Genomic DNA, 12782 nt, shown 5'->3' on the forward strand with positions numbered 1-12782 from the left:
TGCAGGCGCCGAGCCCGGCCCCACGCCCCCTCCGCCCCGGCGGCCCCGCCGCAGACCGCGCAGGCCGGGCGGGGCGGGGCGGGGCGGGGCGGACTCCGAGCCCGTCTGGAGGGTTTTTTTTTTTTCGTCAAACTTTGGCCACGTGAACCGCCCCCCATTCACTTTTGCGCCAATCGGGCGGCGCGGACGGATCCCGAGAGGGGCCAGGCCCCGCCGCCGCCGGGGCCGCTTCATAACGCGCCGTGCGTGACGTGAGGGGCTCCTGTTGCAATGGCGAGCTAAGCCGGAGGATGTGCAGCTGCAGCGGCGGCGCCGGCCACGAAGACGACGGGGGCGGGCGCAGCGCCAGCGGAGCCAAGCCAGCCGGGAGACGCGGGCAGGGCGGGACGCGGGCTCGGGCTCCGCTGCCACTGCCGTCGCCGTCGCGCTGGCCCCGCGCCCCCGCGCGCGAGCAGGAGGAGCCGCCGCCGCCGCCTCGCGCCCGAGCCGCCGCCGGCGCTCGCCGGGCATGGTCCCCTCTTAAAGGCACAGGCCGCGGCGGTGGGGGTGGGCGTGCGGAACAAAGCGCCGGCGCGGGGCCTGCGGGCGGCTCGGGGGCCGGGATGGGCGCGGCGGGCCCGCGGCGGCCGCGGCGCTGCCCGGGCCGAGCCTCGCGGCGCTAGGGCGGGCTGGCCTCCGCGGGCGGGGGCGGCGGGCTGAAGGCGCGCGGAGCCTGCGGCGGCGGCGGCGGCCCGGCGGGCGGAGCGGCGCGGGCATGGCCGCGCGCGGCCGGCGTGCCTGGCTCAGCGTGCTGCTCGGACTCGTGCTGGGCTTCGTGCTGGCCTCGCGGCTCGTCCTGCCCCGCGCCTCCGAGCTGAAGCGAGTGGGCCCGCGGCGCCGCGCCAGCCCCGAGGGTTGCCGGCCCGGGCAGGCGTCTGGGGCTTCCCAGGCTGGCGGGGCGCGCGGTGATGCTCGGGGGACGCAGCTCTGGCCGCACGGCCCAGCCCTGGATGGCAGCGCACGCGACAGGAACTTTCTCTTCGTGGGAGTCATGACCGCCCAAAAATACCTGCAGACCCGCGCTGTGGCTGCCTACAGGTGAGCCCCTGCTCCCCGGGCACCGCCTCCTGCATGCAGCATCCCAGCCGGGTGCCCTGCGGGTCCACCCGTGGCTCGTGCCTTTACCGGCTTCCCAGACCCAAGGCTCCCGGGGTTGTTGTGGAATAGGGTGCCCGTCGGGCGATGTCGGGCATTGGCGGCAGAGGTCAGAGGCGGGATGGTGAGCGTTGCGCTCAAGAGCAATGGCTTTGAGGTTAGACGGACCAGGGTGGGCCTTCTGGGTGTGGTCCTCTCTGACTTTCTGCAGGACCCTTTAGCTTTCCATGTCCAAGCCCTGTCCTTTGTTAAGTGGGCCTGACAACGTATTTCCCTCATAAGGTTGTTGGAAAAACTTAGCATAGTGCCTGTGTTAGCGGTGACAGTGGTGGTTATTATTTGATTCTCTGAAGTCTGCACCTTTATCCTTGCAGAACTGGAGCCGATGTAAATTAATCTGATAAGAGCTCTTCCACTGGTAGATTTCACTGTTGGACTCATTGCTGTAAATGACAGAGGTGTCCACTGCCCACTCAACCACACCAGTCTGTTCAGTGAACGGAAAGAGAACCTTTAGGAAAAGTAGTCCTTCGCCCATGGTAGATTTGGTATTAACTAGCCCCTTTTAGTGATGTGTGTTATCCAGTATCTGACCCCTAGTTGGCCATATGAGTCATAAAAGTGGCAGGAATCATGTTCAGGATTAACAAAAGGATTAGACAAAGTAATCTTTAGAAGAGAAAGAGGTGATTTTGGAATGGCACATTTGTATTGGAATGAATTTGAGGTAGAAAAAGGATGTAGATTCAGTAAAGGGCTTTAATGGAAACCTTACGCTTGTGAAGTGCAGAAATTCTGACTGTACCGATGACAGTTGGGATTCATCCAGCCTCAGAACAAACCAGTGTGGGGAGGTCCTCTGGGAATGGACTTTCAGAGCAGTCATTGCTGGGCAAGGCCAAGATGGTTGCCGTTGGTTCTTGATTTACAGCCAATACCCTTATAATTTCAGCTTTTAAATCTAGTTCTGGTCTAAATTTTTAGGCATTGGATGTTGTGAGGGGAAAAGCATGTTCTTCTAAGGGAGGAAGTAAAGAATTGAAAAGGAGTATGAAAGAATAATAGAAGTCTGCCCTTTCATTCCCCATTCCTGTGTGTTTCTACTAGGGTCTTGTTTAAGTCCAGAGCCCAGCTTCTTCCAGGAAAGGTCCTGAGTGCCTGAAAAGCTTAGACATGTCGGCACTGTAAATTGGACTAATTTGGGAACCCGGAGATCAAGCTTTTCTCCCAGGTCTACCATTAATTACCTGGAATTTTATGTGAATTGTGCTTTTGGGCAAAAGAAACATCCACATCAGAAATTGAGGATGAGCTGTATAAATTGTTTACAGTATGGTTTTGAAAGTAAATCTACGTGACTGCAGTTTGGGGACAAGTCCTTTGAAATCACAACTTTGGGACAATTACCAGAGTAGTGTTTGTTGGAATAGTAGATGGTGTGATTCTTTGCTCCCCAGATACATTTTCACAGATACAAAATCAACATATACAAACCCCTAGGGGTCCTAGTACAGTGGTGACGCTCAGGAAATGTAACGCAAACGAGACCTACTAGTTAATATCCAACATTTGGAGATGATCTTTTCCCGAAGCCCATGCTTGAGGCTCTGCTCTTGGCTTTCTTTCTAAATCTCTCTCTCTCTCTCTCTCTTTTATCTCATTGTTTATTTTCTTTAAGGCAGTTAGGGGAAAGTAGAAACACACCATTTGCCCTCTGGCTGTTGTTTGTGACAACTCTGCCTTTCTGATAAAACCCTTACCAGGAAGCAGCGTATCCTATTCTGTCAGCTTACCTCTTTTTGTATCTCTCTGATCTTAAGAACTCACATTAGTTGGAGCCTGGGGGTGGACCTACCTCGCTGGTTAAGGTCCTCTGCTTCTCAGCCTGTCAACCCTGTGTTTAGACTGGCTGCAGGAGATGGCACAAGATGATTTCAGCCTTAAGGAACTTTCGGGGAAGGCCAAAATTGGGATGGAGGTTATAGGGTGTAACATGATTATGGCTTTGCTGTGCTTTGCAGCCTGGGCCAGATGTCCACACTCAGCTCTTAAATCGGAAGTTTCAAGCACAGTTCAGTATAAAAAAGTCAGCTCAAGTCTTCTAGCACGAGGTAGAACTCTAGTTTGGTACTGAGTGTGCTCAGTTTTACATTTCTCCTGAGAGGCAAATTCATTCTTTACCTCAGGAAAAAAAACCTCACTGATTTTTGTTTTTATTTATTAAAGTAAAAGAATCGCTTGGCTCGTGGGTTGAAGGAGATGGCAGTGTTTTTACGAAGATGGCACTATGGTGTATTTTTATGCTAGGGTATTGAAAATGTTAGAATTCAGATCTAGGGACTAGTAACTATCTGAGATCCAGAAAGGAGCTTAAAAAAAGCCTTTGAAAAATCCAGGGAGGTGCACCCATCTGCACTAAAGGTAGTGCACTTTAATAGTGAAATAGCTCCATTGTTACTGATTTTTACTTTCCAGAGCTGCCATGTGCTTAAAGTGGGGAGAGGGACCACCAAGAGATTTTAGCAGTGCAGTGACAGCAGATAGCAGACAAGAAGCAGATTTTAACAAGCAGGCAGAACAAAATTTAAATCACAGCCCATCAGAGACAGGCCAAGGCTAACTTCTTCCTAGGTACTGAGCAGATACCATAGTTAAGTTCATAGGAGGGGTCCTGGTTCATCAAAATGTTCCAGTATGCTTAGGATTTGTCCTTTTGTTTAACCAACACATTCATGGTCCCTTGGGTCCAGACTGAGTGTTGGGGACACAAGGGTGAAGATGCTTGCTCTCCTGAGCTGCTGTTTCAGTGGATGGGACAGACACTAAAAAGAGGGTTTCAGCTGGTGATGAGTGCTGTGGAGAAAATAGAACAGGGGAAGGGCAGGGTGGGGCGGTGTCATCTCTCTGTTAGGTGGTTGGGGAAGGCCTCAGAGAACGTGGTGTCTGGGCTGGGATCTGATAATGAGGAGCCGTTGGTGGGACTGTCATTGATAAGCATGTGAGGCAGAGGGAAGAACTGGTTAAGTTACAGGGCAGCAACCAGCTTAGACAGGAACCTGAGGGTCAGTGAAAGAAAGAGGACAAGGCCAGAGTGTATTGTCTCCTGGAATTTTATGCTAAATCAATTAGGAAGCCTTTGGAGGGTTAGACGGGAAAGAAGGATTGTGTTATGTTCTGAAAAGTTAATTTTGCCTGTCGTGTGGAGAATGGGTTGTAGGGGAGCAAGGAGATGTTAGGAGATGGTCCAAGTGGAGATGAGGGTGGCTGAGACTAGTGTGGTAGCACTGGGGCTGGAGAGAAGGGGATGGTTCAGGACTTAGGCTGGAGTTAAAGATGTGTTGACCGAATGCTCATAGGGGTGAGGCAGAGGAATTAACAATGACTTCTTGGATTTTTTTCCTTGAAAGGCAGGGTGGTGGGTCGTGATGTCATTTCTTGAAATGGGGAAAGCTGGAGGAGGAATAGATTTAGGGGGAAGAGGTTAAGTCAGCAGAGATCTGGTTTTGCACAGGAACAAGTGGATGCATCCTTAGCCTTACGCATGTAATGACTTTAAAAAGGAATTGAGAGAAGATTTATATCTGAAATGATTACGGTGTTGGAGCTCCCCGAGGGTTCTGGGTAGCTGAGGTTCTACAAATAAACATAATTTTTTTTTTTTTTTACTCACCTGCAAAGTATTTGTATTCTAGGTAATTTCACTTTAAAATGGTACTGTGATTCCTGCAGAGTAGTTCATTTTGCTGGTTAGTGACGGTTCATCAGAACTCTTAGCTGGGTTCCTTGTGTCTTTTGTTAGTAGGTGCAGTACATATTTTTTCCATATTTTTTCTTATATTGTTTGATATGCAGAAGTTAGATGTTCATGTAGTTCAGTCTTTTTTTTTTTTTTCTTTTCTTTCTTTTAGACTTTAGGGTTGTTTTTTCCCCTAAGCTCAGAAAGTTTTATTGCCCTGGAGAGATTTTTTTTTTTAAGTTACCTTTTTTTTCTGATTCTAGAAAGGGTACAAATCATCTTAGCCTCATTTTTCCCCCAAATGGTACATTGTCTCAGGACCATCTGTTGAATAAGCTCCCATTTCCCTACCAATTTGAAATGCCATCTTCATCATACTCAAAATTCCTGGGTATGTTTTTGGACTTCCTATTTTGTTCCATTGATCTTTCTGTTTGTTCTTGTGCCAGTACCACCCGTTGAAGTTACTGGAGGTTGAATAATATTTTAATATCCGGAAGACAAGTTCCCCTTTGTTACTCTTCTATTTCAAACATTTCTTGGCATATACTTACCTGTTCATGCTTGGAGAGTTTTGATGCTGCTTATACTTTTTTTAATTAATGGTTTGATAAAAAAGAAAAAAGCATCCATGTTTAGCTCTTTAGTCCATTTTTATGCCCAGAACACTAGGTTAATCCAACACCTTTTGTTTATCTTGATTCTTGCCTCCCCTGGGTTGAAAATGGGGAAACTGTTTGTTCTTTCTTTACTTTCTCAGAGGAAAGAGGTAGATGGTTTCCCTTCTTTGCCCCAGGGGCGAGAAAGGGCACCATTAAGGACTCGCATCAGTCTGTAGGGAATTGTGGGAAGAAAGTTTGAGAAACACTAGCTTTAGATAAAGGAATCTTACTGCAGGATTTTTTTTTTTTTAACCAGTTAATGGCCTTTTCCTAATGCTTTAAATGAAGGTAGACTGCTCCTTTTACCAACCTTAATGAGCAACGCTCAGAGTTCTCTCCTTCTTTCTTGAACTCAGTAAACTATGTTTATCTTGAAACAGTTTAGAGCCATGCTTGCTTTCTCAGATAGAATTCAATTTGGCAAAAACTTACTGAAAGCCTTCTGTGATCCACATCATCAACCCGGAAGTGAACTTCTGGGGCACAACCCATTTCACGTTATGAATTACGGGTGTGAGAAAACTAGTGAAAATTGCGATCCTGAAGGTGAGTTGAGTGTCACATGTCATGGTTCCAGGTCCTGATGCCTTCAGACAGTTAGAAGTTTCCAAGGACGTCGTAGTTGTCAGTGCGTGATTGTGTTTTCACCGCGTTGGCAGTTTTCACTTCTCCCCGTCTGTTAATAAAGCTGCTGTTTATTGGAAATAGATTAATAATTCCATTCCTGCTGAGTTCATCGTCCAGGGTAGGAAACAGATGATAATCCTGGGTGGTAGGGGCCCACAGGGTGCCTGGACTAGTTACTGTGTGGATATGGAAGAAAGAGGCCTGCACTGACATGAAGGGGCTCCAGGAAGGTCTCATCACTTTCCTACTTACCCCTCTTCCCTTCTTTAGTCTTGAAGGATGAGCAGGAGATTTGGAGGCAGGGACAGGTACATTCCTGGAGACGTGAAATGGTCGGAGGTAGTGGAGGGATAGTGATGAAGGACAGTTCATTGGGGCTGGGGTCTGAGATGCAGCACTTCCTCTAGAAATTTTTCCGAAGCAATTTAAAGATGTGCTCAAGACCAAAGTGGAAATTTCAAGTATCTTTGGTGTCCTGCAAAGCTGGGGACCACTGATTCCACTGATTTACCCAGACTGGGATCTGCTTCTCTAACTTTAAAAAATGGTGTGGCTGAAATATGTTTACTGGAATTAATGAGTAGGTTTTAAAGTTGTATACCCAGTATGAGACCGCTTTTGTTTAAAAATTAAGTAAAGTAAAATGTTCGTGTTTATGTGACATAGAAAAGAAGGTGTAAAAGAATACACATGCCATGATGCTGAATGACTTTTCATATTCTCCTTGGCACTTCTCTGTATTTTGAGCCCTTAAATTGTAATAAAGCTACAAACTACAGTTGTTTTTTTTTTTTTTTTTTTAAAGGAGGTGACAGCTCTTGGGAGGAAATGTGAGTGTAGTTTTGAGTGGTTAAATTGTAGGTACCTGCAGGACTGCTGTGCACAGATGGCATATTGACCTGGGGTTTCCTGGGGATTCAAGTCAGGGTCGTTCTTGTCTCAGTAACTGACAGTTGCTCCTGCCCCCAAATACAGGGCTAACACTTGTGTTTGATTACTGTAATTGTTTCCTCAGTTACTGTGACTCCCCGCTTCCAGGTGATACTTGGGAGAATCGGGTGGCAGCATTTTTAACGTGAGGGCCCCGGCTGCCACATATTCATGTAAGTGTTCAGCACCTCCACTTATTGTCAGTATCTTTTTGGCTTCTGGTTCTGGGTGGAACTGGAGGAACAAGAAACTTAGTTACGATTTAAAAGTACTGAGGTTGTCCATCTCACCTTAATTCCGTGTCGTTTTCTCAAGTGTTCATAGCTACCGTGTTTGCTCTGTAGTTGAGTACGTTTCTTTATGGGTGATTAAAAATAAGGTGTAGTCTGTTCTGAGTTGACATCAACTCTGAACTTGCAAAACTTGAGGATTATTGAAAATGTAGACTTTAATACCATTGAGACAATTGTTTTATAATCTTTACCTAGATACAGAGGCTGATTTTGTGTTAAATTTTGTTCTGTGTGTTTCCAGCCTAATGTCAGAAAATGATTGGGCAGAATTTACAGTAGCAAAGGGACCCAAACACAGAAGGAAGGTTTCAAAGCTAACGTTCGAGTAAAGTCTTCTGACCTTCAGTACCAGCCTAGACTCTGAAGGCGTCCCTGACGGGCAGGGCTTGGCCAGGCAGATGGAATGGGAGGAAGTGGCTGAAGTGGGTGTAAGGCTTCTCTCCTTATCTGTGATGACTCTCTTCTCAGCCTTAGCAGCAGAGGAGGGACTGCAGAAGAAATGTGGGCGATGACCTGGGAGACAGGTGTGGGGATGGACAAGCCAACAGGCTGGCCAGTGTTGGTGTTAAAGTCAGACTTCTCTTGCATCCTGGCTTTGACATTTATTAGCTTTGTCTTCGTGGGCAAATTACTTACCTGGCTTTTGAGCCTCAGTCTTCTCATCTGTAAAATGTGGGTCAGGGGACCTCTCACAGCTCCTGGAGCTGTCATGAGGTTGAGTGTCTGATGCCCTCAGCACAGTGCCCCACATGCCTTAACTCCTCAGTGGCGGGTGGCTGTTGGCAGTTGGGAAGCAGGCTTGCTTCCAGGGAACACCTCAACAGAGGAAGACTGGCTTGCGAAAGAGTTGGCTAAATTGGGTTCAGGCTGGTTTTATTGTTTGCATTAAACAACACTGATTCTTCAAATTTTTTTGCTTAGAATTAGATTTCAAAACTAATTTTGGTTGTGCAGGATTCAGAATTAGTTGCATATTTACACTTTTAAGTGTATAGCAGCAAAATACGAACTGTATACAGTAGCTCTCCAAGACTTGAAGCTTTGGAAATGGATCATAAGGTCAGAATTTGCCTTCTGCCATTAACACTCCAAATTTTAATTCTTGTGTTTCAAAGAGGGCATATTTGTGGTCTCTGCTGATGAGTATTACCATTGTTTGCTGTGAACCTGGGCTCAGAGGGCAGGTTGCTCTTAGCTCTTAATGCCTTGGAGCTGCCTCCTGGGCTGGTGCCCAGACCATTGTTGAGGTGGGAGGCTGTAATCCACCCCTCAGTAGCTTGATTGAGGGTGAAAAAGGATCTCTAATGCTTGCTCTCACCTTTAGTCTGTTTTTTAGGATTAATGGTAAAGAGTCTAATTTGATTTTTCTTTTAAAAAATTTCCCCACCACTTGTGATCACTGTTATCTTTATCCACCTCCTTCCAAAATGAACATGAGATTGCTCACATCAAAAGGTCATACACAGTGAGACAGAATTTAAAAGAGGAAGCCACATATCCGGAAACCACATAAACAGAAGGGGGAACCTGGAGCTAAGTACTCTGACTGCAGTGCTCCCCACGCCAAAACAAGACCCAGAGATACCGGGCTGAATAAGGCTTATAACGTCCTGCCTATCACTGGGGGTGCTCCTTCAGCTCCAGGAGAGGCCTTGAATCCTCCCTGGGGAGCCTGGGAAGCCCTCTGGGTTCTCCCAGGTTCATAGCTGCTCTGCCTGGCAGCATAGAACTGTCCTCTATGTACTTTTTTTGGGAGGATGAGCTAAGATTGCTGCTCCGTCAGTCACACTGTGCTTCCTGTAAGGATACTCGATGAATTTCCCGCACTTCTCTTCCATAGATCAGGGGAGAAATTTTCCTGAGGTCTCAGTATCTGGAATCATCATTTCACTTAACCCCTAAAGAGTGGGACACAGTCTTGTGACTTCTTGGTTGCCAGCTGAAAGACTTACAGCTGAATTTGGCCCCACGTTAGCAGACGCAGAGGCCCCAGGGTGGCTGATAGGTCCTTCCACCAGTGTAGAGCTGAGCGGGCAGCCCCTACCCGGATTCTCCCCTCCCTGCTACAGGCGCCACCTCCACTCCTTCCTCCCACTTTCCTACGCTTGTTTCTCTTTGGCCTGGTTTTCTTGTTTATTCTTTTCATCCTGTATACATTTTGGTTAAGTTGTCTCAAATCCTTTCTGCAATGGGAGTTGACTGAAAAAAAAAAAAGCATAACCAAAAAATTCAAAGATGTTTTATTTGGTAGACTTTCTGAGGACTCAAGCCGGGAAAACGGCCTCTCAGACCTCTCTAAGATACTGCTTGCTCCAAAGAAGCAAGGGAGGAGCCAGGATATACAGGAGTTTTTGCAACAGAGACCAAGTAGTCGGAACATCAAAAGATCACTGTTAATTGAAGAAAACCAGGCATCTCAAGTTAAGGAATTTAGGGCTTTTCTGTGTATGGGAAGGTGCAAAGGTCTGGGCTCATGGAGATCATGCCTTTGATGTGCACCTTAGCTGTCTGGGGCCAGTGTCCTGTTCCTTCCCATCCTGAGTTCCCTCCCTCAAAGGGGGCACCACTGAGGGTGGCAGCAGAGGCTGGGCTGCCTGCTTTTCTCCATCCTGAGTTCCCTCCCATCACTGTCAGGGGTGGTGGTAGCCGCTGATGACTTGCTGGTGGCAGCATCCTTTGTTTACTGACATGGCTGACAGTATTTTCAATTCACATGGGGAAGAATATAAATGTATCCATTTAGTTCTTGTTACCTTTCAGTTCTGCAGGGGGGAAACTATTCTCCCTTCCTTTCTTGACTCCACATTCTGAGGTTATTTGATAATTTGAATCCTTTCAAACTTACCACAGTGACCATTAGACCACACACGTAATAGTAACTTGGGGGAACTCAGAAAAATCTCCCCTTCTTATTTATAAAACTTAATATAACTATTGAAGTTTAGAGAATGTGAAAGAACGTACTCAGTCTTCATTTTTTTTTTTTTTTTAGTTTTTGTCCATTGGATAGAGTTTAAAAATTTTTTTATTACGCAAATAAAATTGTCTGTTTGGATGCTTTATAGTTTAAAGCTTTGCCCTAGATTAAAAATAAAATTTCCCCCTAAACTCTAAATACAACTGTTTGTTGCAGAAAACTGAAAAAAAATGAGAAAACATGAAGAAAAGCAAATCTCTTCTGATCGTCTCTCCAAAAATAACCATAGTAAACACTTTGGGGTAGGGTTGTATATTATTTTATTTTATATGTGTGCTCTTGTTCCCGTATTAGTCTGTGTCACAAGTATCCTATTGCTTGCTTTTTAAGCTTACCCGTATATTATAAGTGTGTACCCAGGACATTAGTCATGCCATAGATGCAGTTTTGTACAGAAATGTATTTTACGTAGTTTTTCTTAGAGTGACATGAATGGAAGTGGAGACTGTTACTAAATCCTAACTCAGCAAAGGCATTCCCCAGTGAAGCTAATGCTGGCCAGCTGCATTGCTTAACTGTGATTTAACTTGGTGTAGGGAGAGCATTTAGAAGCCCGGAGGAAAGGAAGATTGCTGACTTGGCACTCTCCAATTTCAGTTGTCTTATCTGTGCTTCAGCAAGAGTTGGTTATCAGTCCATTGAAAACTGAAGCTTTCCGGCAACGGCCTTTGCAAATGTTCTGTGGTTTCAATTAAGTGAGAGCTCTTTGCTCCTGGTAACAAATGTGTTGATGGCAAAGTTAACATTTGCTTATGAAAATAAAGAAAGCTGACTGGTTTCTGTCTCAGGAGGGGGGCAGCTTGCACCTTCAGCAGCATTTTCTTCATTTCTTTGAAATCATTGATGCCCTCCCCCTGGTTACCCGGGGATGGTGACTCGTGATTCATGTTCCAGAACTCTTGAACTTAATGGAGCCATTTAAGCTCAAGGTACCCTGAGTAAAAAGATCCTAATTTCTTAAGATTGGAGGATTTACCAAAACTTTACATAGAGAGATTTTCCCCAAATCACCAGTCATTTAAGAACAGAAAAGGGCAACATGAGGTTTTTCCCTGGCTTACCTAAAAAAGAAAAAGATAATAATTGGGTGGAGTGACTGTAAAACTGCAGAGAGGCTTTTAAGGATGGTTTGAGGTTAGATTGTCTGTTTTTAAAATTAATTGGTTTCTCTTCTTGGACGAATTGCACCATTTCAAGTTACAGTTTAGGTATTAAATCGCATCAGTGATGGTGGTACCACTGCTGCTTCCATCACTGTATTCTCTCTGGCATGGCACGTAGGAAACAGGGCCGGACAAGATGAATTTTGATCCTCAGTCTACTATGCAAGATTCTAGTGTTTTTAAGTGAAAACACTTTTAAGGTCTTTTAGACTGACATTGTCTTGAGAGTGATAGTAAAATAGAATTCTCTTATATAGCTTGAGTGTCAGGATTTTAGCCAGAAATCAGAGAAGCAGCATTTTTCCTAGTGCCTTCACTCAGATGTGTCATCTTGAGACTGACGATTCAAGTTCGGCCCACACTTTCCTGTCTCCCTTGTTTTTTTCTTTCAATACCCTATTTTACTTGCAAACTCTTATCTTCCCTAGTAAGTCACACTTAGTAATGCTTGCCTCATGCCAAGCGGACTTCTAAGCACTTTGGATATCGTAATCCATTTCACCCTCACCACAACCCTGTAAGGCAGGTACTAATATTATCCCCACTTTACAGATCAGGAGGGAGAAACACAGAGTAAGTCACCCAGCGTGAAGCCAGGGTTCTCACCCCAGCAGCCTGATTCCGGAGTCCATGCTCTTAAGGATCAAACACTGTATTGTCTTCCCAGCAGCTTGTTCCTCTGAAGGCAGGTGTGTCTCCCCAACCCCAAGCTCTCAGTAATACCATGGTGCTTCCATAGTTCAATGGCTTCTGGGGTTGGCTACTTTAGTACTACTTTGAACTTGTTCTGTTTTATTAATCACTGAAGCGGTTGGGTAGAAGCTAAAGTTAAGTTGATTTTATTCACTATTCTCTTAAAATCAATTGTAAGATCCTCTAGATTATTTAGCATTAAATTTATATTTCAGAAGTACCACGAGTGGTAGTAAGTTTCAACTCTAGCATTCCTGTAGATTTTACCTCTTACTCTGTGTATTCCTGTTGTGTTTTCATTATGTTGGTTTCTTTGCCTGTAAAAATGGTAGGTCTTAGTGCTTACCTGGAAATTTCTCAAAGATACGAGACAAAAATTTCTGCCCTTTTGCATACACTCAACACATGGCGTCTTTAAGTCACTTATTTCGCGTGGATGAGCAGTATTTATTGATCTCTATTACGTGCCAAGCACTAAAATTACTCACGTCTTTCAAAAATTGCTGTGACTGCCAGACAAAAGTCGTTTCTGCATAAAGGGAGGAGTCAGGGGCTCCTTGACTTGGA

The 12782-nt window shown here is 45.7% G+C and overlaps 1 protein-coding gene across 1 annotated transcript in view; it reads left to right on the forward strand.

The window, feature by feature from the left end:
- Window positions 1-243: 243 nt before the first annotated feature.
- The window catches only part of CHSY1 (chondroitin sulfate synthase 1), a 60975-nt gene continuing 48436 nt past the window's right edge, over window positions 244-12782 (forward strand). The window contains exon 1 of the mRNA XM_074354362.1: window positions 244-1077. Within this exon, the coding sequence (XP_074210463.1) occupies window positions 755-1077 (323 nt within the window). The 5' untranslated portion in view covers window positions 244-754. The remainder of the gene's footprint in view (window positions 1078-12782) is intronic.

Source organism: Camelus bactrianus, chromosome 27, assembly GCF_048773025.1.
Source record: "Camelus bactrianus isolate YW-2024 breed Bactrian camel chromosome 27, ASM4877302v1, whole genome shotgun sequence".
Classification (NCBI taxonomy): domain Eukaryota; kingdom Metazoa; phylum Chordata; class Mammalia; order Artiodactyla; family Camelidae; genus Camelus; species Camelus bactrianus.